This window comes from Ceratotherium simum, chromosome 30 (assembly GCF_057802395.1).
Source record: "Ceratotherium simum simum isolate JZ-2026a chromosome 30, ASM5780239v1, whole genome shotgun sequence".
Lineage (NCBI taxonomy): Eukaryota > Metazoa > Chordata > Mammalia > Perissodactyla > Rhinocerotidae > Ceratotherium > Ceratotherium simum.
In genome coordinates, this window is record NC_141929.1 from 2,002,122 (window position 1) to 2,028,641 (window position 26,520).

The window sequence follows — 26,520 nt, forward strand, 5'->3', positions numbered from 1 at the left end:
CTTGGCTATAAAGACCAGGACGAGGTTTCACAAAAGGGGTTTCCCCTGTTTGCACTGATGTATTCTACAGAATTTTTTAGTCTAAAAATAGCCCCGATGTAGGAGTGGACAGGAGGCCTCAAAAGGCATAACTACCACAGGAAAACCTGGACCAAGAGAGTGACGCAATCTCTAAACACAGTAACACTGCATCGAGCCCACAAGGTCAAGAGAAAAGCTGACAAGGGATTCCTGAGGTAGCCATTCGACAAAAGACAGTCACCCATTACCTGTCTGAGAGTGGCACAGCTTGGGCAGGTGAGGGAGAACCGCAGGCAAGAGGGCTGACAGTGGCAGGTAAAAAGAAGGGAGCCCCTGGTATCCTGCTGGCACATGGCACCAGTCAGCACCCATGGCTCACCCCGCTGCACGCCTGTGCCTTCTGCTCCTGGCTAACGAGGTGTCTGGGTTTAAAGAGCTCTTGCTGGTTGCAGATGAAACACAACCACCATACTTTATTAAAGTTTATCACCATCTACTCCAATTTATGTCCCCTGGACCCTGCAAGTAACATTCCCAGTGTAGATTCTGCCTCACTGTACAGAGTCCCTCAGACAGTGGATGAAGATAAAAGCTTCTTGAGGCTCTTCCTGGATGGAGTTACATCATTCTTTTTTTTTTTTTCCTTGTGAGGAAGATCAGCCCTGAGCTAACATCCATGCCAATCCTCTTCTTTTTGCTGAGGAAGACTGGCCCTGAGCTAACATTCATGCCCATCTTCCTCCACTTTATGTGGGATGCCGCCACAGCATGGCCTGACAAGCGGTGCATCGGTGTGCGCCCGGGATCCGAACCTGGGCCGCCAGCAGCAGAGCGCGGGCACTTAACCGCTACACAACGGGGCCGGCCCCTACATCATTCTTCTGTTTGAGGTGAGAAGTTATTTCTGTGCAGCTGCTGATGAAAAATTCCCAACCTGTCAAAAGCTAAATAAATAAAGGCTACTATCAAAGGGAGATCATATAACGTTTTACCGCAGGGAAATTCAGCCACCTCCTGAACAAGCGGGCATGCCAGCTCTGGCTGATCCAAGGAAGAGGAAATTGGAGGACTGTGCTGGAAATTCTGCTCTGGTAGCGTGCTGGCAGGGTTCCAGCCAGGGCAATCAAAGCTGGGGTTCAGGACTCCCTAGCACCAGTGAGACAGGCTGAGTCCAGACCGACTGACAGGGAGTGCCCCACCTATGCTGGTGGCAGCAGGTGCTGGGGGTGCAGGTCCACAGGAGCGCATGTGAGAGTTCCAGGAAGAAAAGAGGAGGACTGAGCCCAACAGCAGGAGACAAACCAGGCCAGAAACCGCTGGGAGAGCAGAAAAGCTACATCTGATTTTAGGAAGGGCTCACTCAGTCCTGTCTCCTGAACCTGACACTGACCTCCCTCCTCACTTGAGAATCTCTGGCTGTGTAAACGGAGGGAGTGGAGGCTGTTCTCCACAGTGATCTGCTGCCTGATCTACGGCCTTTAAAACCCTCTTTGTGGATTCATGCCACACTTCCTCTGGTAGGGTCAGCAGCAGTGGAAATGGGAATGAGGACCAGATGAGATGGCGTCTTGTATACGCCGTCCTGTTCCTGGCTTAGTCATGAGCAGGGAAGCACAGCTGACCTGTGCGGCCACCCTCCAATATGCACTCTCAAACCACACTCGTGCGTGTATAAGTGTCCCAGAGCTGGAAATATAGACCCTTGACTTGGAAGAGTTGCTTGGCTTCTTGGAAACAAGCAGGACATGTTAGTAGGGGCTGGTGAAGGGGGTTTGTGGGCATAGTAAATATGCTTGTAAACCACAAAACCATGAAAGTGGACTTCCTGATGTGATTCAGGAACCCATGGAGTCACACGGGGAGAGTGATGCTCTGACCTGGACCTTGTGTCTCTTCTTGTGTCTAAGGACCAAGGATCTGGATATGCATGAGAACAGCCATTTTATCAATATGGAAAGCAGACTGAGCTAGTTCTGTCTGCAGAACTCAGTCTGTAATTTTGTCAATCCTACAACATTCGTTGTGTCACATAAGGTCAAAATGCAGGCTGCGACCGAATGCACTACTCACAGCATCCAGCAAATGTTCTGAGACCGCAGTGCCCTCCAGGGGATTACATTCTAGAAGGACAACAGATGCCAACAGATGAGTGAACAAGTCGTATGATGTCAGGGGGTGAGAAGAGCTATGAGGAATAAGGCAGGGTGGGGGGACAGAAGTGAGAGGGGCGACCTCTCTCAGGGGTGGGATTTGAGCAGAGGCTGGGCCTGGCCGCATCTGATGAACCACAGAGGTGGGCATAAGCAGAAGGGCGCTGGGCCTCATCCTCCCAGCAGTGCTCCTGTGGGGACCGCAGCCCCAGGACTGGGGTTGGAAATGCTGTGCAGCTTAGGGGAAAGGGCTTCTATCAAAAAGGAGCTTCAAAGGGACCAACAACAGAAAGTCAGAATCAGGCTTTTCCATTCAAAGGAGTATGTAAACATCAAAATAACTGAAAGAGTGCAAGAGTGATTACTGTAACAAAAAGATTTGTCATCAAAGCGTGTTTTAAAGAATAAACTCTCAGTGCATCTAAAACATGGGATTTACTCTGAATGTTCTTTGAGAACATTACTTTGCCCAATGTTAGGAAAGAATGAAAATAAACAGCAAATTTAGGGAGGTCAATTCATTGCAACCCAGAGAATGAAGACGGTCAGAAGTGGCACTTACACAAACTAGGTGTCCCGCTGCAGCCATAAATAACCTCAAAACGGAAGACTCCAATCCTGACATCTACCGTCAGAAACACAACTGTACACAGCAAAGCAGCTTGTCCAACCAAAAGGATAAGATATGGGGACGAGGGTCTGGTTTCACCCACCAAACACTGTGAGAACCAATCAACGAATGCAGAAAATTTGCAGAATACAAAAACCAATGTACAAAACCCAGCTGTGGTTCTATACACTAACAACAAACTATCTGAAAAAGAAACAAAGACAACAATCCCATTTGCAATTGAGTCAAAAAGAATAAAATACCTAGGAATAAATTTAACCAAGGGAGTGAAAGACCTGTACACTGAAAACTATAAGACACTGAGGAAAGAAACTGAAGACACAAATAAATGGAAAGATATTCCGTGCTCACGGACTGGAAGAATTAATATTGTTAAAATGTCCATACTATCCAAAGCCATCTCTACACACTCAATGCAATCCTTATCAAAATTCCAATGGCATTTTTCACAGAAATAGAAAAAACAACGCTAAAATTTGTGTGAAACCACAAAAGACCCCAAATAGCCAAAGCAATCCTGAGAAAGAACAAAGCTGGAGGCATCACGTTCCCTGATTTCAAGCTATATTACGAACCTACAGTAATCAAAACAGTATGGTACTGGCATAAAAAACAGACACATAGACCAACGTAACAGAACAGAAAGCCCAGAAATAAACCCACATATACATGGTCAACTAATATTTGACAAGGGAGCCACGAATATTCAATGGAGAAAGGACAGTCTCTTCAATATATGGAGCTGGAAAGACTGGATATTCACATGCGAAAGAAGGAAAATGGACCCTATCTTACACCACTCACAAAAATAAACTCGAAATGGGTTGAAGACTCAAATGTAAGACTTGAAACTATAAAACTCCTAGAAGAAAATTGAGAGCAAATGGTCCTTGATGTTGGTCTTGGCAAGGATTTTTGGATATAACATCAAAAGCAAAGGCAACAAAAGCAAAAATAAACAAGTGGGACCACATCCAACTACAAAGCTTCTGCGCAGCAACAGAAACCATCAACAAAACGAAAAGGCAACCTACCAAATGGGAGGAAACACTTGCAAACCATGTAGCCGATACGGAGTTAATATCCAATATATATAAGGAACTTATACAACAGCAAAAAAAACAAATAATTCAATTACTGATTTTTTTTTTTTGAGGAAGATTGGCCCTGAGCTAACGTGTGTTGCCAACCTTCTTCCTTTTTCTCTTTCTTCTCCCCAAAGCCCCAGCAGATAGTTGTATGTCATAGCTGTATATCCTTCTAGTTGCTCTATGTGGGACACTGCCTCGGCAGGGCTGGATGAGCGGTGCATAGGTCTGCACCCAGTATCCGAACGGGCGAACCCCGGGCCGCTGAAGCGGAGTGCCTGAACTTCACTGCTATGCCACTGGGCCGGCCCCTCCAAATAATTCAATTAAAAAGTGAGCAAAGCAGATGAACAGATATTTTTTCAAAGACATACAGATGGTCAATGGGTGTATGAATAGATGCTCAGCATCACCCATCATCACAGAAATGCAAATGAAAACCACAATGAGATATCACCTCACACCTGTCAGAACTGCTTTCATCAAAAAGAATAACAAGTGCTGGTGAGGATGTGGAGAAAAGGGAACCCTTGTGCATCGTTGGTGGGAATGTAAACTGGTGCAGCCACTATGGAATATAGTATGGAGGTTCCTCAAAAAGCTAAAAATAGAATAACCATACGATTCAGCAATCCCATTTCTGGGTATTTATCCAAAGAAAATGAGATCACTATCAAAGAGATATCTGCACCCCCGTGTTCACTGCAGCATTTTTCTCACTAGTCAAGACTTGCAAACACTGTTAAGTGTCCACAGAGGAATGGACAAAGAAGCTGTGGGAGACAGAGTCATGTGTCACATAATGACATTTCAGTCAACGATGGACTGCATATACGATGGTGGTCCCATAAGGTTATTACCATATAGCCTCCGTGTGTTCTAGGCTATATCATCTAGGTTTGTATAAGTACTGTAGGGGAGAAAGAAATTTTCCTTTACCCTTGTAGGTTCTTCTGGCTGGTCTAAGAATTAAATTGACACGAGACAGATTAACAGGAGAAAAACAAACAAAAGATTAATAACATGTATACCTGGGAGAAACCCAGGAAAACCGGGTAACTCGCCAAAATGGCCTGAGCCCTCACCTTAAATACCATCCTCAGCTAAAGACAAAGAAGATGTTGGGGGTGGGGGGAGTCAGAGACTTCAAAGGGAAGGAAGGCTACTCACAGCTAGGTGAAAAGGAGCAAACTTTTGGAAAACAAGTGTGTGTTTGGCCACACAGAAACAGAAGAACATAGAGGGGAGCCCAGCAGACAGGCTTTTCTAGCTTCCTCCCTGTCTTCCACCTAGTTCATATTATGCTAAGGTGATAGCTTGCTTCCTGAGACAGGTTTTTTTTTTTTTTGTGAGGAAGATCAGCCCTGAGCTAACATCCATGCCAATCCTCCTCTTTTTGCTGAGGAAGACCGGCTCTGAGCTAACATCTATTGCCTGTCCTCCTCGTTTTTTCCCCCAAAGCCCCAGTAGATAGGTGTATGTCATAGTTGCACATCCTTCTAGTTGCTGTATGTGGGACGGGGCCTCAGCATGGCCAGACAAGCGGTGCGTCGGTCTGTGACCGGGATCTGAACCTGGGCTGCCAGCAGCGGAGCGCGCGCACTTAACCACTAAGCCACGGGGCCAGCCCTAAGACACAGCTTTTTTTATCTGAATTCTTTTAGGCAGTTAAGGGGGAGGTAACAAGAAAAACTTTGAGTCTTTCGTTTCTTAAAAATAATCAGTCTAAAATAATCCTCATGTTAAAGAGATACATTTTAGGTTGACAAATTTTGTTCTCCTTCAGTATACTCTATGATGGTTGCACAATGACAAAATTGCCTAACGAAACATTTCTCAGAACACATTCCCTGTTGTCAAGCAATCTATGACTGTATATACAATGGAATATTACTCAGCCATAAAAAAGGACATCATGCCATTTGCAACAATATGGATGGACCCTGAGGGTATTATGCTAAGTGAAATAAGTCAGACAGAGTAAGACTCTCATTGCATGATCTCACTTATTACGTGGAATCTAAAAAAGCCAAACTGAGAAAAACAGGGTAGAATGGTGGTTGCCAAATGCTAGGGGGTGGGGAAAACGGGGAGATGTTGGTCAAATGGTACAAATTTCCAGTTGTAAGGTAAATACATTCTGGGGATCTAATGTGCAGCATGGTGACCAGAGTTAACAATACTGTATATACACCTGAAAACTGCTAAGAGTGCAGAACTTAAATGTTCTCACTACACACACACAAAATGTAATCATGTGGGGAGATGTTGCTATTAACTAACCTTATTGTGGTAACTGTTTTGCAATATATACAAGTATCAAATCATACACTGCACACCTTAAACTTACATAATGTTATATGTCAACTGTACCTCAATAAAGCCAGGGGGCGGGGGAGTTAAAGAGGCTTTCCCTTAAAAAAAAAAAGAAAACGGACATCATCAAGGAAGTGAAACGACAACCTACAGAAAGGGAGAATGTATGCGAAATCATACCTGATAAGGGACTTGTATCTAGAACTCACAAAGAACACTTACAACCCAATAATAAAGACAACCAAGGGGCCGGCCCCATGGTGTAGTGGTTAAGGGTGTGCACTCGTTGCTGGTGGCCCAGGTTCGGATCCTGGGCACGCACCGACGCACCACTTGTCAAGCCATGCTGTGGTGGCGTACCACATACAAGTGGAGGAAGATGGGCACAGGTGTTAGCTCAGGGCCAGTCTTCCTCAGCAAAAAAAAAAGAGGAGGATTGGCATGGATGTTAGCTCAGGGCTGATCTTCCTCACAAAAAAAGACAACCAAACTGAAAAATGGGCAAAAGATCTGAGTAGAAATTTCTCCAAAGAAAATATACACATGGCCAATCAGCACACAAAAGGATGCTCACCACCACTGCTCACCAGGGAGATGCAAATCAGAACCAGTGAGATACCACTTTATACCAACGAGAATAGCTAGAATTAAAAGGAAGGACAGTAACAAGCGTTGGCAAGGATGAGGAAGAAACCGAACCCTCACACACTTCTGGTGGGAATGTAAAATGGGGTGGCTACTCTGGAAAAGTCTAGCAGCTCCTCAAAGGTTAACACAGTCACCACAGGACCCAGCAATTCCACTCCTAGGTGTGTACCTAAGAAAAATGAAAACTATGCCCACACAAAAACATGTACATAAATGTTCATATTCACGAAAGCTAAAAGGTAAAAATCACCCAAATGTCCACCAATGGATGAAGAGAGAAACAAAATATTGTCTAGGCATACAATGGAATATTATTCAGCCACAAAAAAGAATCAAGTATTGATACATGGCACAGTGCAGTAGAACCTTGGAAAATACTCTGCTAAGTGAAAGGAGCCAATCACAAAAGACCACTTAGTACACAATTCCATTTATATGAACTGTCCAGAACAAGCAAATCCGTGGAGACAGAAAGTGGATTAGCAGTTGCCAGGAGCTAGGGGTGGGGGTGGGGGTAGGTGGCATTTGAGGAAAATGGGGAGCAACTGCTCATGGGTATGACGTTTCTTTTTGGGGGACAAAAGTATTTTAAAATTGTGGTGATGGCACCACAACTCTGTGAATATGCTAGAAACCACCGAATTGCACAATTTAAATGGGTGTATTGCATGGTATGTAAATTATATCTCAATAAAGCTGTAAACACACACACACACACACTTCATCCAGTTGTATCATTTTCTAATGAGGACCACCCGTCCTGCTCTAGTCTTCAAATATGTTTAAAAAGAAAAAAGGGCTGCCCGAAGGCCCAGAGCCCGCCCTGCCTCTGGGGCCTCTGCGGTGCACGCGTCCTGAGCGCCCCCGCGCAGCCACACCGGGCACCACCACCCAGAGAACAAGTGGAGTGAAGAGGCCAGCCCTCCACCCGGAGACGCAAGGTCCCGCATTCCAGCGGCGACAGCGCCACACTGTGGCCAGCAACTCGCACACCCTGCCGCTCGCAGTGCCTTCTCTCAAGCCCCAAGGGGAGGGGAATTCACCGCCTTCCTGATTTAGGACAGTATATGGTGCACACCACGCACGTTCCATTGTTACACGTGTACACGTGTTACGTGCCGGGGCACACCTCCTCCTCAAGACACACGGCCGTTTCTTCAGCAGTTGACTCAGGGACGGCGGGCATGGCGTCGTGGGCGGCAGACAGGAGCCGCGATCCGGGTGGCCTACCTTGGGGGCTGCGGGGAGCGCGGCTTTGGCTTCTCCTTCTCCTTCTCCCGCTCCTTGTCGCGGTCGCGGTCGCGGTGCTGCCGGTCCTTCTCATCGCGCTTGGCGCGCTCGCGCTCCCACTCCTCCTTCCTCCGCTGCCGCTCCTTGTCGCGCTCCCGCTCGCGCTCGCGCTCCCGCTCCCGCTGCCGCCGCTCCCGCTCGCGGTCTCGCTCCCGCTCGCGCTCGCGCTCGCGCTGCCGATTCTCGCGCTCGCGTTCCCTCTCCCTCTCCTTGGTGGGAAGCAAACACAGGCTGGATAGAAACACTTGCAAAGGAAACCACGGAGAAAACGCACCAGCAACCAGTGGAGGTTAGGGAACAAGCTCGAGTGGTAATTCTGTTTCAAAGTTTCTCCTTAAAACATAACATTAAAAAATAGATTAGATGCCAAATTAGAGTGGAACACGACCTAAGAGGGAACTCTTCCCACCATCATTCTAGACTAATCAGCCCCAAGCCTCAGGCTGTCCTCCGTGGGATGAGAGAAGCCAGGCTTCCTACAACCTCAGGCCCGGGCCCCTAGGGCACTTTGCTCAGCAGTGTCTGAAACAGGGTGGGCACCCCAAAACGGTGGCTCCTGCTTTTCTAAGCACAATCCTCGAACACCTGTTTGAACGATTACTCTGTTCTTACTCACTCCTCTGCTCTAATATTCAAACTTAAAACTGAATCTAGCCTAGATCGCAGCACACAGACAGGTTGTGGGCCTCAGGCGGCCTGTGGGGAAATGACGTGCACTCTGGATCTCCTGCGGGCCGCACCTTGGACATAGTGGGGAACGTGGTGCAAAGGGACTCCCGCCGGCCCCTGTTACCTTCAAGGCTGCCCTGCCTGGCAGGAGGCACTGCAGCCCTGCAGCCTGACCCCAGTGAGGAATCTGCTCTACCAGGGAGGGGGGCTCTTTTCTCCACAAGCTCACCATCTGAGGGGTTCCCCAGGTAGTCACCTCCCTTTAGTCCCGAAAACTCATGAATGTCACAGAAGTCACAGCACAAGAATTGCTGACCTGCTTTTAACTGATCTCTTTCCAGCAGCAGCTTTATCATCTCGCCCAAGAGCATCAGATTAGGGACTCCAAGCCTGAAGCACTCTAAACACACACTCTAAACTCCCAAAGAAATACCAATACAGAACAGTCCTCCATTAGTCCAACAAGGTACTGCTGGTGGACGCCCAGGGGAATGCCCTCACCCTGTTCACTAACATGGAGAAGAAGGGCACCACAATCATGAATGGTGTCACCAAGGCACCTAAAGAGGGCACAACACACTCCCCCGCAAACGTGTATCAATAACCCAACCAGCAAATCTAATTTTACAAAAACCAGAGCAAGAACACTGATAAACTCAAGGAAGTCTCTGTTCAAATCACCAAATTTAACCCGTGGATCTGAATTAGTTCTCCACAGTCAGTTGGAACTTGAAATTGGTACACTGTGCCAACACTTTACGAATTCAGAGTGCAGTTCAGATGTGCACATTCAGGTCATACTCACCCGGTAATTGTGGTATGGTTCTGTCTCCGTATACTGCACCCTGAAATTCTCATACTGCCCGCCACGCCAGAACCGCTCTATTTCATAGTCATAATAAGGATCTGCATAAGGCTCAAGTCTGAAAAAAGAGCAAGTAAAAAAGTAAATCACCTCTTAGAAATATCAATGCAAAAGGTTACATAAAATGTTAGCAAACGTGATCCAACACCACATTAAGAAAATAATACACCACGACTAAATGGGATTTATTCCAGGAAAGCAAGCTTGAGTCAATATTAGGAATTCATGAATATAAAAGATACAATAATGGACTTAAAGAGAAAAGTCGTGGGACTATATCTGCAGACGATGAAATGTCTGCAACAAAAATTCAGTACCCATTCCTGATGAAAATACTCAAGAAAATAGGAAACGATACTTTTTTAACATGATAAAATATACATATACACTTTAGAACTAAAGCCAGCATCTTACTTAATGGAAAGAGGGGAGGCATTTCTGTAAGATCAGGGCGAGGCGAGGAGGTCCCCCGCATCCACGAGGACCCCCCCTCCGGCATGCTGGAGGCTCCACCAACACGATCAGTCTAGAGGAACCCACAAGAGGCAGGAGAAGGGGAAAAGGGGTGAAAAGATCCCAATTTTCAAATTAAGCGATGCTGAACCTGGAGAACCGAGCCTCGGTGACAGATCCAATTCCAACAGCCAGAAGAACCCAGTAATTAACCTACAGAAACCAAGGCCTTCATACTCACAAATGACAACCAGTTAGGAGACAGGTACATGGTTAAGTGTACCTCATTTACTATTGCAAGAAAGAAGAAAAAATACTTAGGAATAAAATACATTTAACCAGAAATGTACAGAACCTATTTGAGGAAAACTTTGTAATACAAACACTCTTGAAAGACACAAAAGTATGTGTGAATAAATGACACAGCGTTCCTGGTCTATGGAGAGGGTGACTGGACATCACTAAGAAGTCAGCTCTCCCTACATTAATTTACAAATTTAGGGCAATCCCAGTGAAAACACCAATGAGCTAGACAAGCTCCACCCCCAAGTTCACATGGAAACAGAGACATGTAAGACCAGCCAAGAAAACACTGGAAAAGACAGGACACACCCTCCGAGACATTACAACATTATAGGAAGCCTGGTGTGTGCAGAAACGAGTGGACTGGCAGAATAAAACAGAAAGTCTGGAAACAGATCCCGTACATATGATAAAGGGAGCCGGGCAAAGGTGGACTTTTCACCAATGGGAATGGGACAGCTGACCAACCACTGGGAAGAAGGTAAGAGCAGACCCCACCTCACTCACCTAGGCCAGATGCCGCGCAGGCCAACCAAGAGCATCTGTCCCTGGGGTGCTGTGAACCCCGAGGCGGGTGGTGAAGAGGGAAACAGGCATCCGGCAACACACCGGCCCCGGGAGGTTCTTTCAGGGATTTCTTGGCTCCAGACTAACTCTCCCCTTCAGGTAAAATGGCAGGGAAACTGAGGCGCCCACAGCTTGAAGACGCCCTGCTCTGGGAGGCCCCTACTCTGCAGGCTGTGCTGCTGCCCTCACCGCCTCGCGTCTCCAGCCATCCACATGGCCTTCGGCTGGCTGCTTTCTAGGAAATATCGCCTCTAGCATTTCCAGTGCCCCTGGCAGGGACTAACCCACGGCTGGCTCTGCCAAATGACACAGCTCTTTTTCATTCCAAACAGCCAGACATCTTTCTCACACTACCCCTCACACTACTCAGATAATCTTTAATTACAACAATCAGTAACTATTTGCAGAGGCCTGCTGTGGACCAGCATCCTGTTACACAGAAAGGAAGAGGAGAAAAAGTGGTCCCTGAGGCACAGACTTCTGTGACCTTACAAATACCAAACCAATACCACACACAGCCAATTAAGACCCCAGAAAACACTTTCCCAAATGGGTGTGAGGGGAGGGTGTGTATTCTCTCAAAGGAGGGCTGTGTGAGCAGATGCCTTTAGGAAACTGTTCAGCAAAATGAAATTGGCTTCTCTCCTGCGGATTTCTTTGAGTCTGAGGATACAGCTGATGGGGACAGGGCACGTGGTAGTCCCTTGGCCTGTCTCCCTCAGAACCAAGCCTGGGCTGCCCACCGCCCGGCAGGGCCTTGGTCTGCAGAAACACATAAAAACACTGCCATGAAATGCAACCAGGCGACTCCTCAGGCATGGTGTCGGAGGATGGACCTGGCAGGGGTGCAGGCCCAGGCCCTAGGCGTGTGGCCTGGCAGTCTGGCCCTCATTTACTATGAAGCTCTGTTCCCAATGACCTTATTCCTTGCAGGTGACACCCCATGTATCCTGGGGGTCCCTATGTCTTCTGGATCGCACAATCCCCGCCACAGGACTCAGTGGAGCATTCTCCATACAGTGTCCCCACAGCCCCATGCACAGACGTTTCTTAATGTCTCCTACACATGAGGTCTTACAAGTCAGATGGCATCTGAATAAAGTGCTTGAGGTGGTGGAAAAGGAACTTCTAAAGCTATGATTTGGGGTGTGTCTGTCTAGAACAGCAATATTTTTTCATTATTTTAAGTGATCCTGCTAGGCAAATTATGTTTAATTCCAAAAAAAGGTATAACGAAAAAAACCATTTTCCTGCTCTTGACACCATCTCAGAATACTTCCTCAAGAGTGCTTGAAGGGTCACCTTTTCCCACTGGTTCTACAACGAAGTACCTAGCTCCTCACTACCAGAACCTGACCACGCTAAGGAGGTTGTGTGTGACAACTATTCACTTTTTCTATCCCTAACACTCAAAGTCAGGTTACTGGGCCTATGCCCCTGCAACTGAAATCAGTGGTTCTCAAGCTTCAGTGAGATTCGCAGTCACCTGGAGGACCTGTTAAAAACAGCCGGCCGGGCTCCACCCTTCCTAGGACTTCCGATGAGGCATTTCTAACAAGCTCCCAGGGGATGCTGGCTCAGGGACCACACCTGGAGAACACCAACTTGCAGTCCCTTCTACTACCTTCCCTCACCTGTGCAACAGGCTGTAACTTTGATGACAGGCGTGCTGTCTTGCTGGGTAAGGAGCATGGGGGCACAAAACCTGCCCCACAGCAGGTCCCAGGAGGCGAGAATTACGGAGGCTCGGTCTTTCTGAGTCTTCCACTGATGGCCCTCGAGCCTGCTGTTGAACTACTGGTGGGTTTCCCTGCAACCCTTCTGCAGACTCTGCCAAGCACAGCCTGCTTTGCCAGCTGTTCCAGCGGGGGCTGGCTGACAGCGGATGCTGGAGAGGGCTGGCAGGCTGGCTGGAGAAGGGCTTGCTCTGTCCTGGTCTCCTTCCCTTTCCCATCAGCAGGACTTCTGTCCCAGCAGCAGCAGTTCCCTCCCACTTCTTCCCCAGGCCCACCTCAGAGATGCCAGCACAGCTGGCCAGTGTCCCCTCCTCAGCGGACTGAGTTCCAGCCCCTTCTCCCAGGTTCTCAGTTTTAACAGTTCCAACCTCTTCTCTCCTTCCCGCCCCCTAGGATGGCAGCTCCTTCCTGCAGTTGCTACCTGTTTCTGCTTCTGCTGTCACCTAGGTAGCACGTCTTTACATTAAATGCTCTCCGTTACAAAAGCCGGGGGTCTCCTCTGCTCGGTGGACTCTAAACGACACAGCCTTCACCCTGAGTGTGAGCAGAAACAGCTGAGGCACTTTCCTACCTGATACGTGCCAGGAGCCTGTTCCCAGAGGTATGGACTTACCAGGTCTCGGTGGGGCCTGGCACCTGCATGTCACAAAAGCCCCTGGTTCATTCTCATGCACAGCATATGTTCAAAAACAAACAAAACACAAACACGAGTCACATCCTGGCTTGGAGGCCCGTCCTTTGAGGTTTTAGAGCCTGAGGGCTGTGCAGCATCAACCCTGCCAGGCAGAGAAGGTGCAAAGTCAGCAGCCAGCGTCAGCCTGGCACGAAACCTGGGGCAGGCGTAGACAGAGCACAGTGGCCTGTGCAGCTGAGGCCGCCGTGCACATCACAGATCCGCCCCGTGGGCTGCTCCATCAGGTACATTCTCAAGGTCCTGTTCCAGCCAGGGACAGGAAATAGCATGTCAACGATCGACCCCAAGGTTCTAAAGTGTCTTCTCTCACCATGCACAGTAACCACACAGAGTGCACGTGCAGTGCTCTTCTGAGCGCTTCTGTGTACACCAGCTCCTGTGACCCACCAATGCCCCTGAGGTGGAAGGACAGTATCATCACCCTCATTTGACACAAGAAAAAGGTGAGGCTTCGAGACCTGCAGGGGTATGGCCACGTCGACGTAGTCTGACTCAAACATTCCTGTCCGTGACCTCACAGTGTCTCCACACACTCAATTAGAACACACAAAAGGTTTAAGGTCTTTAAACCTCTACCCCTTCAACCTCTGAGCTACTACCTGCCACGATACGCGTGGACCACTCGAGCGTCCTCCCCTCTCCTCTCTGCAAGCCGAGAGCCTAGGGGAACGAACGCGGCCTAGAGGGCCTTGAGACAGCCTCGTGGGTCCAGTCAACATGATTGGATCCTGAAACACAGCATTGCGTGTGCCTTTTTTCTGCGCCTTTTCTCATCATGTCAGCCAGAAATGAGCGTTTATGGCTTTCCAGGAGCAGACACAAATGCACAAAGTGCTGCCACAGGACCAGAGGGATGCCGGAGCCAGCTCGGATCACTGGTTACGGGCTGTCCCCGACCTGAGCCCGCTCTGCACTGGCTGCTCAGAAGCCTGGCCCCTTCAGTCCCCTCAGCGGTGAGTGCAACAGAGCCAGGCTTCCCAGGGAGCAGGAGCGCTGGGAGATGAGAGCTGTACCTATTACGTCACACAACTTCTGAGGATTTGACTTAGGTTTTTCAACCACGTACTTCCTCTGTAATCATCTTTTAAAAGACTAGTAATAAAATGTCTGGTAGAACAAATAACAAAGGAGCATTTACAATGAAAAGGGTCCCACCTGCCATGCTCCTGGATTTTAGTGACAAACTGCATAGGTTTTCCTGGTTCCTGGATAAGTGCAGGAGGGCTGTGGAGGAGACCTAGGGGCTTCAGGGGCTTCAAGAACAGCTGTAAAAACTCTCAGAGCTCGTAAGAACCCAAATGGGTGTGAGCCCTCCCAAGTCACCTGGCCCTGCCCAGAGCTGAAATACTTCCTTCATAGAAGCAAAAAACCGAGGCAAGCCAATTGCAAAAACGTCTGAATTCTCTCAGGGCTGTGGTCTCAGCGTGGGGAGGTGGACAGGCACCAGCCACGTGCCTTGGGGAACCTCCGTGCTGCTGCTCTCCAGAGCCCGGCCCCCCACGCTGGGGAAAACGCCATTCTCTCTCAGAAGGGAAGGAAGAGGCAGAACCAGTCCTTACGCTGTGTCTCTGACATCTCTCGTGATCCGATAATTCCAATCTCGGAAAGCTTCATTTTCTTTGTCAAACTCCCGTTCATCTTCACCAATCGTGACTGTAAACCTTTTCTCCTCAAAATCAGGCTCCTGTTCTTTTCGAATGGTTGCTTTTTTTAAAACCTACATTGTAAGAAAAAAGAAGCCAACACTAGTTACTGTCAGGAAAAACAAAGGGAACCCTGTCCTGATTTGACCCCCGGAGTCTCGGCCCACGTGGCTGGTACAGCCTGATTGGGAATGCTCCACCGGTGAGGTGCACCTACGCTCCAGGCCTGGGGCGGATGCCGGATGTCATGCGCCTTCCAGGGGGACAGGGGCATCCCATCTCTGCACACCCAGCTGCACCCAGCACTCAGGATGGGCCCACTGAGCAGTGCCCTGGAGCTCACCCACGTGTGGGGAGGGATGACAGAGCTGGTCACTTCCTAGAAATAGTCCCGGCCCTGAACCAGAGAGCCCCAGATATTCCGTCAGTGATGAGGACCGAGTGTGGAGACGAAGGCAAGTCTGCTCTTGGCAGAAAAGGCACAGAGTCGTTCAAGTCTTGGAGGCGGAGTGCATGCTGAGGGAGTGAGAGCAGTTTAGCTTTAGTCTGCCATCTCATTGAAGAGAAACCCACGTGAGGGCTCAGAAACCAGACCTGGTGCCAACAGATCACAAGCCTGGACATTCCAGGCCAGAGCTTGGCCTGGAGTGAGGGAGTGGGGAGAGAGGAGGCCCGTGCGGGCACCACGGTGGTCTGGGGAGAGAGGGTGGCTGCTCCAGATGCACGGGCCACTCTGGGGGAGCCGTGTGTGCTAACTCTCTGGGGAGTGGCTGGAGCCTGCAGCCCAGCTGGGGGGTGGCCTGAGGCTGCTCAGGCCACATGAAGACAGGGGCCCGTGTTCTAGGCTGGGCCTCCCTGGCTTTGTCATGACCTAGCATGCCTCGGAGAGACAGTCAGACATCATTTTCCATTCTTTCACTCTTCAGAGAAACCACAGAAATATACCCCTCACTTCAGAGGCTTTTACTGAATTTTTGATCATTGTCTCTGGACCAAACAAATGCTAGTTCTGTGCGAGGACCACCACCAGTGCTGTTCTTCTTGGGTTTCTGCTGGACTCTGTTACCTCCTTTGCGTGCCGGAGTCCTCGTTCCCAGGCACTCTCTGTGGGAGGTTCTGGAGGGGGTGGAGGCAAAATTTCATCAACTACCGGGCCACCCTATTAACAAACGAGAAGGGAAAAGTTGAGACAGCAAGCAAACCTTTAAAGTCTATAAAGGAACAGAGGATCAAAAACATCAACTAAAATATTAGTCAGCCACACACTGCCTGCTCTCTCCTCCAAGCCTCGCCCTGCCTTGACTGGCTGCCCTGAATCTAGGATTACCACTAAATGGAGACAACGGGAGCATCTGGAAGGCAGCTCTGTGACTCAGACATCACAGAAATGCCTTTTACATAGGCATATTAATGTGCCCTAAGCTGGAGATTCACAAACAGAACTTAGATGTCTGATTCGCTAGCAATTAAAGAAAACAGGTGTTCACACACCCAAGGGTTGGCCGGCATCAGCGGGTGAGGTCCGAGAGGCGGGGCGCCGTTAGGTGGGAAAGGCTCTGCTTTGGTGATGAGGGAGTAGTTGCCCTTGTCGTTGACTCCAGGGTGTATAAACCTGCAGTTCATCCCCCAGGTACAGTTCCCTGTGGAAACAAAAGGAGGTCAGAATGGGTCCACAAGTCAGCTTCCTGCTACCAGGTGCAGTAGCTGTATTGAGGACCTGTGATGTGACAGACGGTGTAAGTGCACTCACAGGCCACTGGTGCGACCCTCCCCACCCCACAGGTTGTGTGAGCCTGAGCATGGACACCTGCAGTGGCAGGGCCAGGGCTCAGAGCGCCCAGGCCATCATCTCCCACAAAGGGGCCAGGGCAACTGCTCAAGGGTGCCCGAGGGGGGCGGGACGTGTTAGAGGAAACGTGGCCCTATTCCAAAGTCACTCTGTGAACAGCTCATTTTCTCTAAAAACAGAAAAGTCCAAGAGCTTTCCAGACAAGGAGAGGTGGTCCCTGGCTCTGTGGGCTCACTGGCCCTCAAGGCACTCACGGCGCTCTTGGTACAGGATCATTATTCTGACTCAAAACACCACTCACACTGAAATAGAAATCAGCAAGAAGCCTAAAAATGATCAGAAGTCTGCAAGTCTGTCCCAGGATGGTCTTTATCAGCTCTGTACATGTGCATTTCTCCTATCCAAAGTCTCACAAAAAATATCTCAGGATATTTCTGGTACTTTAAAAGTGTGTTAAAGAGAAAACACAGACAATTATAATAAGTTGGGTGTTTATGATTTACGAAAAACAATAAAAAAGGTCACCTTTTAGTATTATTCAGCAATAGAACACCAAGATTATTCAAGGAAACCATTTAACTTCTCAGCACAGAAGGCAATAAGTCTAAGTTTTTAATTTAATTAGGGAGTGAATCACTTTTTAAAATGTAATTTTTCGTACAGGTAATATGTACACAGGCTCAAAAATAAATACGGCACACAATATCTAAGTAGTTTTAAAAAACATTTTCAATGGGTTAACATGTAGTTAAATTTTAAACCATCTTTTAATACGTATTCACTTCTAAACATGATATTCCATTTGAACACTTCTGTTGACAAAACATGTTTTTCCTTGTATAATGTAAATTAAACAGAAATAGTCAACTTGTATTTAGGAAAAAACTAAATTTTATCTGTTAAACATTATAAAAATTTAAACTTGTATTAAAACCAACTTACTAATATATTGATTTAAATTAAATACAAAATAAAGTATGCTTAAATTTGCTTCTCTGGGAATGCAAAAATGATAGATTAATTTTTAACTTCCTACAAGTGTTTAAGAGATCACGTTAAGTCAGAGGTTGAGAAATATTGTACTACAAGGGCTCAAAATCCCAGAGTCTCAGAGAGGTTTAAAGAAGAAAAGACTATGCCATCATACATCTAAATAAAGAATGCCGAAAACTATCACCCTCTTCCCCATTTGACTTATAAAACTCATCATACTCCACCTTACCTATGTGTTAAAGTAATAAAAGCTCATTATAGAAAATCTGCAAGTACAGAAAGTACTAACAATATAAACTACAGCTTTTCTATAATTTTTTTTTTAACCTAAAATATACCATGCGGGTGGCAGATAAGCGGGTACTTGTTATTTTCTGTTCTTTTTTGTATTTAAAAATTTTTCAAAACCAAACCAAACCACCACCCCTGAGCTTTCTGACGAGAAGAACTTTTATCACTCACATTGGCAGGAGGACAGAGGAACCAGTGCATGAAAAGAAACAAGGGAGAAAAGGAGAGGACGGGCAGGGGAGTGTGCCCCCTGAGATGCTGTGGGTGACAAGAGCCCGACTCCCTGAGCCCCCTGCTCCTGGGTGCTAAGATCCTTGCTGAGCGTACGCTTGACCCTTGGCCACCAAAGAGAAGGAGAAGAGGCTCCAGGAAGAAGTACAGGTCCCCACGTCTGGCAAGGACAGACGTCAGCAAATGTCGGCAAAACAGAGCAGCAGACATGGTGTGATCTCATTAGCCTTTTTAAATGTGAATTTTACCCGTGTAGAAAAAAGTCTGGAAGGATACACCCCAAACTGTTGGGACTGTGGAAAGAGAAAGACTTTTATCTTTTATTGTCTTTACTCTCTGTCAGCACACATTATTTTCATAATCTAAAAAAGCAATTTGTTTGGAAACAAAATTCTTCAGGAAATGGAAGCAAAAATAGATCTTCCGGTTGTAAAATTGTGTGGTCTTCTGCTTCTAAACGAAACTTCGCAACACAAACTTCATGTGGACTGTGACTCTGACAGGAAAAATTATGGAAGGACCCTGTATATGGACATGGCAGCGAGCTGGAAGGGGACAGGAGAAATGGGAAGAGCTGTAACAGGGCAGGACGGCGGGAGGAGTGTCATCATCCTGATGCACAGGCTTCAAAGGCACGGATGTGTTCTCCTTCTTAACCGGATGGTGGGCATGTCAGTAATTTTTTATTCTTTTATTACTCTTTATGCCTCTGTAAACATTGTATTACTTTACAGAGATGAAATACTTCATAAGATGATTAGTAAAAGGAATCCCTGTAAACAGAAAGTATCCAAATACTCTAAAAGGAATTCTGTGAAGTCTCTGCACCTCCAGGGCCCTCCACTGGAGGCCGTAATCAATGTATTGGGGCTGATCAATCAGTCTGTGTGTCCACCCCCATCTTTCCCAGTTATATCAGACACTTTGTGTTGAACTTTGCTTTCTGTCACTAAATAATATATCTACAAAAAAGGAACCTGCACACTCAGTAGCAGCAAACCCAAACTCTATCAGAGAAACAGACATGACACATGCAGAAAACCCACGTGGATCCCTCAGCAGAAATCAAGGAAACTCAACATAGAGATGACAGGAAACAAGAGCCACATCTCCCATGCCAGCAACCCACTGGTCACAACCCACACACTAGATCAACTCAAGGCATGAAATGTCAGAAGAAGAAAGCACCCATATCTGTGCACACACGTGGGAGTGTGTGTGCATGGTTGGTCCAGAAACCAGATTTTTAAGTTTCTGATAGTTGGTCTGACTGGTGACCAGTCCAGTGCAGTGCGGGTATCACTTACAGGCTGCACGGTCACTGTATCTGCAATACATCCTACTGGAACAGTTGAAATAATTTTATAATATCGCTCTATTTTCTATACAAAGTACTTACCTTCACACTAGAATTTTAAACAAAGACTTTCTGACATAATGGTCTTATTTAAATATTCGTTGGTCCCATTTCCTGTTAGTCTGAATAACTCAGAATAGGTAATAAATATAAGGATTGCCAAAACAAAGTTTAAAGTGCTTCACTGTTTTTTAAAAAATACTTCATGAAAAGAAGGCAGAATATATAAAAATCTAATAATTAAATATTAAGGACAAACCTAAGATCTACAAATAAGTATTCACAGAGGCACAAAATCCAACCATCGGTGGCCGGCCCGGTGGTGCAGCAGTTACGTGCGTGCGCTCCACTTTGGCGGCCAGGGGTTCGCAGGTTTGGATCCTGGCCGTGCACCAACACATCACTTGTCAAGCCATGCTGTGGCGGTGTAGAGGAAGATGCACACGGATGTTAGCCGAGGGCCAATCTTCCTCAGCAAAAAGAGGAGGATTTGCATCAGATATTAGCTCAGGGCTGATCTTCCTCACGCACACACACAAAAGAAAAAAATCCAACCATTGACATAACAAACTTTTTCTGAGCTCTTCTCGGTAAGTAACATAGACTGGAAACCAGCAGCTCTCTCATGTTTTGGTCTCAGGATCCCAAAGAGGCTTTGTTTGTATGGGTTATATCTACTGATATTTACTGTAGAAATTAAAACTGAGAAACCTTAAAAGACTATATAACATATGTAACAGGTTAATATAAATGTTTTATGAAAAATAACTATATGTAAAAAATCCTTGGCGATATGAGTAGCATTATTTTCCTTTTTGCAAATCTCTTTAATGCTGACACTAGAATAGGAGAGAGCTAGATTCTCACGTCTGCTTCTGTGTTCAATCTCCTGTAATGGGCTGTTCCAGCTGAAGCAGGTGAAGAAAACCCAGCCTCACGCAGAGATGTAGGTGGATGAGGAAGAAGCATTTTAACAGCCTTTTCAGATGAACTGGATACTCTCTGATGGCACACCAGACTTGACAAGTGAAGGCTACTTCACAGCTGCAACACAGGATCTGTAACTGGCATGTTACTTTTCCGACTCTGATCCACTGAAGTCCACTGGTCTGTCTTGACCTGGGAACGGAGCTTCTACCCAGGTATGACTTTGTAACATCAGGCAGTGGTCATTTCCCAGTCATTAACCCCTATGACAGTCAGGCTCACGGTGGAGACACAGGCTCTCCAAAATTCTCATTTTCACTTGAGAGCTCGAATTTTATCGTTAGCCACAGACACCGTCCATGGTTCTCCTTGAAGTGGCAGGCTCACAAGCTCGTTTTTGAGGAGACTTGGCTGTGTCACTGTGGTGTGGCTCGGTCGTCCCTGTGATGGAACACAGCGCTCCCTGGGAAGAGCGGCTGGCTCAGCTCACAGCACCAACTGTGCCCGGGTTCCCTCCCTGGAGATGACCTTCCCACTTCAGTGTGCAGCAGAAGGCTCCACGTGTGCTTCCCATTTCGTAATACTGAATATCGAAGAGACATGTACTGAGAGGTCTTATTGGGGTGATGGAAATGTTCTAAAACTGGATCGTGGTGATGGCCGCACAACTTGGTAAATTTAGTAAAAATCATTGAATTGTACACTTAAAACAGGCGAATTTTATGGCATGTAAATTATACCTCAATAAAGTTGTTTTTTTAAAAAAGATCTGTACTCAAGTACAAAATTTAATTATAATTCGTAATGCTCTATCACAGACATCAAGTGACACTGGCATTATTTAACTGTGAGTGCACGGTGGCTGACACTTGACTCCTGGTACAGTCTTAGTATTATTATGAAATAATTCTGACCTCAGAGGCCCCCTGAAAGAGTCTCAGGACCCCTAGGGGTCCACAGACCACACTGTGAGATGTGCTGCTTTACACGCAAAAAAGAACACAGGGATTCAAAAATGGGCAACAGAATTTCTCCAAAGAAGACATACAAATGCCCAAAAAGCACATGACAAGATGCTCAATGTCACTAATTATTAGTGCGAATCAAACTACCATGAGATAACTACCTCATACCCATCAGGATGGTTACTATCAGAAAATGAGAAAACTGGGGCTGGCCCGGTGAGAAAAACAATGAGAAAATTGTTCTGGCATAGTGGTTAAGTTTGCGTGCTCCGCTTTGGCAGCCCAGGGTTCGCAGGTTCGGATCCCGGGCATGGACCTACACACCGCTGATCGAGCCATGCTGCGGCAGGAGTCCCATGTATGAAGTAGAGGAAGATGGGCATGGATGTTATTAGCCCAGGGCGAACCTTCCTCAGCACAAAGAGGAGGACTGGTAACAGACGTTAGCTCAGGGCTAATCTTCCTCACCAAAAAAAAAAAAAAAGAAGAAAAAGAAAAAGAAAGAGAAAATAAGTGTTGGCCCAGATGTGGAGAACTTGGGACCCTTTGTACACTGTTGGTGGGACGGTAAAATGGTGCAGCTGTGTAGAAAATAGGCTGGCAGTTCCTTAAAAAATTAAAAGCAAAACCACCATATATGATCCAGCAATCCCACTTCTGGGTATATACCCAGAAAGATTCAAAGAGATATTTGTACACCTATGTCCAGAGCAGCATTATTCATAATAGCTAAAAGGTGGAAGCAATTTAAGTGAATACTGTTGGATGGATAAACAACATGTGGTCCATTCACACAATGGAACATTATTCAGTCTTAAAGAAGAAGGAAATCCATGGGGCAAGCCCAGTGGCGTAGTGGTTGGGTTCATGTGCTCCACTTTGGTGGCCCGGGGCTCACAGGTTCAGATCCTGGGTGGACCTACACACTGCTTATCAAACCATGCTGTGGCAGGCATCCCACATATAAAGTAGAGGAAGATGAGCACAGATGTTGGCCCAGGGCCAATCTTCTTCAGCAAAAAGAGGAGGATTGGATCAGATGCTAGCTCAGGGCTGATCTTCCTCAGCACAAAAGAAAAAAAAAAAGAGGAAGGAAATCTTGACATATTACAACATGGATGGACCTTGAGGACATTATGCTGAGTAAAAGAAGCCACTCACAAAAGGACAAATACTGTTTGGTTCCACTGACATGAGGTACTTAGAGTCATCAAATTCATAGAGACAGAAAGCAGGATGGCGGGTGCCAGAGGCTTGGGGAGGGAGGAATGGGGAGTGAGTGTTTAATGGGGACAGAGTTTCAGTTTTATAAGATGAAAAGAGCTCTGAAGATGGATGGTGGTGATGGCCATAATCTGAATGTACTTAATGCCACTGAATTGTACACTTAAAAATGGGTAAAATTGTCTATTTTATATCCAGTGCATTGCACCACGAGAGAGAGAGCAGGAGGAGGAAGGAACAGAGACAAGGTGGCCTGGCCCACAGCTGGGCTGGGCACACCAGAAACCCACAGTAGGACACAGTGTAGAGAACACGGTATTTATGCCTTTGTGGACAGATCTTTGTGTCTGGTGATTCAACATAAATACATGAGAGGCAAAAATACACCTAAACAAAGCATTGGTGCTTTAAAATGTTTCAATTTGTATTTCTAAGTACATTTTGTTGTCAATGCTCAAAAACACCAATGTGTCTACCATTTGGGCAATTAAATGATTAATCTGCAAATCACAACTTCTAATAGAAATATGGCTAACAAACTTTTTAAAAAGAATCTTCAAATTAAGATATAATTCATATACCATAAAACACTCCCATTTAAAGCACACAATTCAGTGGGTTTTAGTATAGTCACAAAGTTGTGCAACCATTACCACTATCTAATTCCAGAACATTTCATCACCCCAAAAGGAAACTCTGCACTCCTTAGCCACCACTCCCTCCGCACCCCCAGCCTAGATAATGACTGATTTACTTTCTGTCTCTATGGATCTGCCTAATCTGGAAGTTCATATAGGTGTGATTGCACAATATGGGGCCTTTTGGGGTTGGCTTCTTTCAATCGGCATAATGTCAAGGCTCGTCCATGTTGCAGTATCAGGACTTTACTCCTTCTTATGGCTGAATAATAGTTCACTGTACAGCTAGCCTGCATTTTGTCGATCCATTCATGAGCTGATGGACATTGGGTTGTTTCCACTTTTTGGCTACGGGGGATAATGCTGCCATGAACATTCAGGTACAAGTTTTTGTGTGGAGAGATGTTTCCATTCCTCTTGGACAGATACCCAGAAGTGGAATTGCTGGGTCATGTGTAGCTCATCCTTCACCTTCTGAGGAGCTTCCAGCCTGTTTTCCAGAGCAGCTGCACCCTTTTATATCCCCATCAGCCCTGTATGAGGGTTCCATTTCTCTACATTCTTGCCAAACACAACAAACTTCCTTTTATTTTTAAAGTGAATTCTCTTGCTATTGGAGGGAACTTAAATAAATTCATCTCAATTTAACACCAAGCTGATAAATTGCAGGTAAGCAAAAACATTTACATCCAAAAACCTTCTCATAAATAAGAAAAAGCAGGAGATATGTTCTAGAACACCCACACAATCAACCATTTCCTTTTGTACTCTATCATATCACTCCGCAGAATAAACAAAAAGGACGGGGGAAAAGATAAATATATATTTAAAAAATACATTCCTGAAACAAGTTACTGATCATGTCAACTAAGCTGCAAACAAGGCCGCTTGCCACTAGCTTCAGCTTTCAACACTGCAAAGCCTTACCCACCCTCCCAGAAATCCGAACTGAGCACTGAGTTTGACGCTGGAGGCGCCTCCTCTCCTACTGTGATGTGCCCCCGCCCGGTCACGGAGATGGCCACGGAGATGGCCTCTTGTCCTTGTCCATCCAGGCATCTCTTGATGCCGATCTGCAGTCCCAGAACAACTTCATTTCATTTGTGTGCTTCTGGTGCTAAATTCTGGAAACTACTTCAGCGGTGTGACCCCCGAGCTCCTGGACCAGAGCCTCTGTGGCACAAATGTGGACGCTGTGCTTCCTGCCATGGGAGCCTCTGGCTAGTCCTGACCAGCCAGCCAGGCTCCTGAACCACACGGTGTGTGAACAGTGCTAACTGGAAACGACTACAAACACGTATATGTATACACATCAGTGTCCATTGCTTTAATCTAGAAGTTTCACAGATGGACTGACATCACTGATTCCTGCATTATTATGGAAAAGAGGTCTGCTGCTTAAGTTTAAATTTTCTGAATTACCGACACTTCACATACCCAAGCTTTTAAGGAATTGTAACAATTTGCTTTCTAAAATGTATCGCACGCTTATCTACCTTCTTAGGATGGCTATGTTGTTCATGGTGCCGCGTCTGCTCTATAGCACATGACTCTGCTGACTGCCCTCCTGTGGGCACAGTGCACATGGCTGCACAGCAGAGCCCATCACACGCATGTCTAACTCAGACGAGTCAAACTGCATGTCAACAGCATAGGCCATGAGCACACATCCCGAGGAGCGAGCCGACCCGGGTCCCCGGCGTGCTGGTCTCTCAGGTCTGTGCCCTCTCGTCCTCCGGTCATCTTGATACTAGGTATAGGGTTGTTCAGGGGCCACCCTAAGTACAGAGCCTACCCTCTCCCTACGATGGGACTCCACCGTGCCCCGATGGTCCCGCCCACCCTGTGCCGCCAGCGCGCAGTCCCCATGAGCCTTATCAGGTGCCTCTAAGCATTAAGGTTCACAACCGCTCTCTGCCCCTCAGAGCCCCCCCTTCCTTCTGGCTTCACAGCAGTGTTCTGGATCCAGGAGAAAGAAGTCTGGTCTCTGGAGCAGGTGGAGCTTTGAGGTTCTAAAGAGAGTGAATATCGTATATTTTGTACCTTTAACCTGGCCTCTGAATGGTATGGAATTTGATATTGGTGGAAGAAGAGTGGACAATGGTGTCACAACATCTGGAAGAGAAGTACAGGAAGCTCTGGTGAACTTGAGACTGTACAAGCAGGCGGGTCCGCGAGCAGTCATCCAGGGGCAGAGCACAATTCAGGGAAAGAGAAAAACACCTTCCTACCCGTCTAAGGAAAATGATGAAGTACCAGAAATGTGTCAACTATTGTTGCACATCCAAGAAACTTCCAGATGGGAAGTCTCATCTCCACTTCCAAATCTCCCAAGACTTTAGTCGACTTCTCCACAAGACTTTCTCCACCGCCACCTGCTACAGCTACTTGGCTCTCACTGGCCCCTCTTCAGGAGACAGGCCTGCTGCTCAGAGGCCACCCTGCTATTTAGAAATCCATTCCAAATGAAGGATGTACTGCTGAAACATCCTGCAGAAAAGTGGTAATCTTCCTTACAGAGGCAGGAAGACGTCATAGCTGGAGCCTGGGGCATTCGGCCTTATAGACAGGCCTACTTAGAAAAATGACTGATGTTGTCCACAATAAAGTCATGGGTCTGTTATAAACGGGTGGCCCTGGAACCACAAGTCTGACAGTGACCAGGCTGGCTCCCCTCTGAGTTAGTCATTAAAGTGATGAAAGGACCAGTAAAAGGATCTACTGTTTAACATCAAACTGTTTAATATCAATGCCACCATCACCACCACCACAAACTGTCACCGTCTGGCTCCAAGAACAGCCTTGCACAGGCTGCAGGGCACTTGACACGGCTGAACCACCACCACAGGCCCAGGGAAAGACGAGGCCACACCAAAGCCCCACTCAGACAATTACCTTTCATGAAGAATCGGCAGGTGGGACGAGGCCTCACCTTCCTGTCACTGGGGTCCTTTACTTCGCCCTCTTCCAGATCATCATCCTGAAACAGAGGACAACGTTGACTTGAAGAGGGAATCATCTTAACAAAAGG

At 46.9% G+C, this 26,520-nt stretch overlaps 1 protein-coding gene across 3 annotated transcripts in view; it reads right to left on the reverse strand.

The window, feature by feature from the left end:
* Positions 1 to 26,520, reverse strand: part of ZC3H18 (zinc finger CCCH-type containing 18) — a 64,378-nt gene that overhangs the window by 21,166 nt on the left and 16,692 nt on the right. For 2 of the 3 annotated variants that reach the window (XM_087419809.1, XM_087419811.1), the window contains exons 3-9: positions 26,385 to 26,469; positions 25,533 to 25,604; positions 16,566 to 16,714; positions 16,141 to 16,233; positions 14,991 to 15,148; positions 9,619 to 9,736; positions 8,085 to 8,353 (exon numbers count right to left, since the gene is read on the reverse strand). In XM_087419809.1, the coding sequence (XP_087275935.1) occupies positions 8,085 to 8,353; positions 9,619 to 9,736; positions 14,991 to 15,148; positions 16,141 to 16,233; positions 16,566 to 16,714; positions 25,533 to 25,604; positions 26,385 to 26,469 (944 nt within the window). The remainder of the gene's footprint in view (positions 1 to 8,084; positions 8,354 to 9,618; positions 9,737 to 14,990; positions 15,149 to 16,140; positions 16,234 to 16,565; positions 16,715 to 25,532; positions 25,605 to 26,384; positions 26,470 to 26,520) is intronic. The other variant, XM_087419810.1, reaches the window with a different exon arrangement.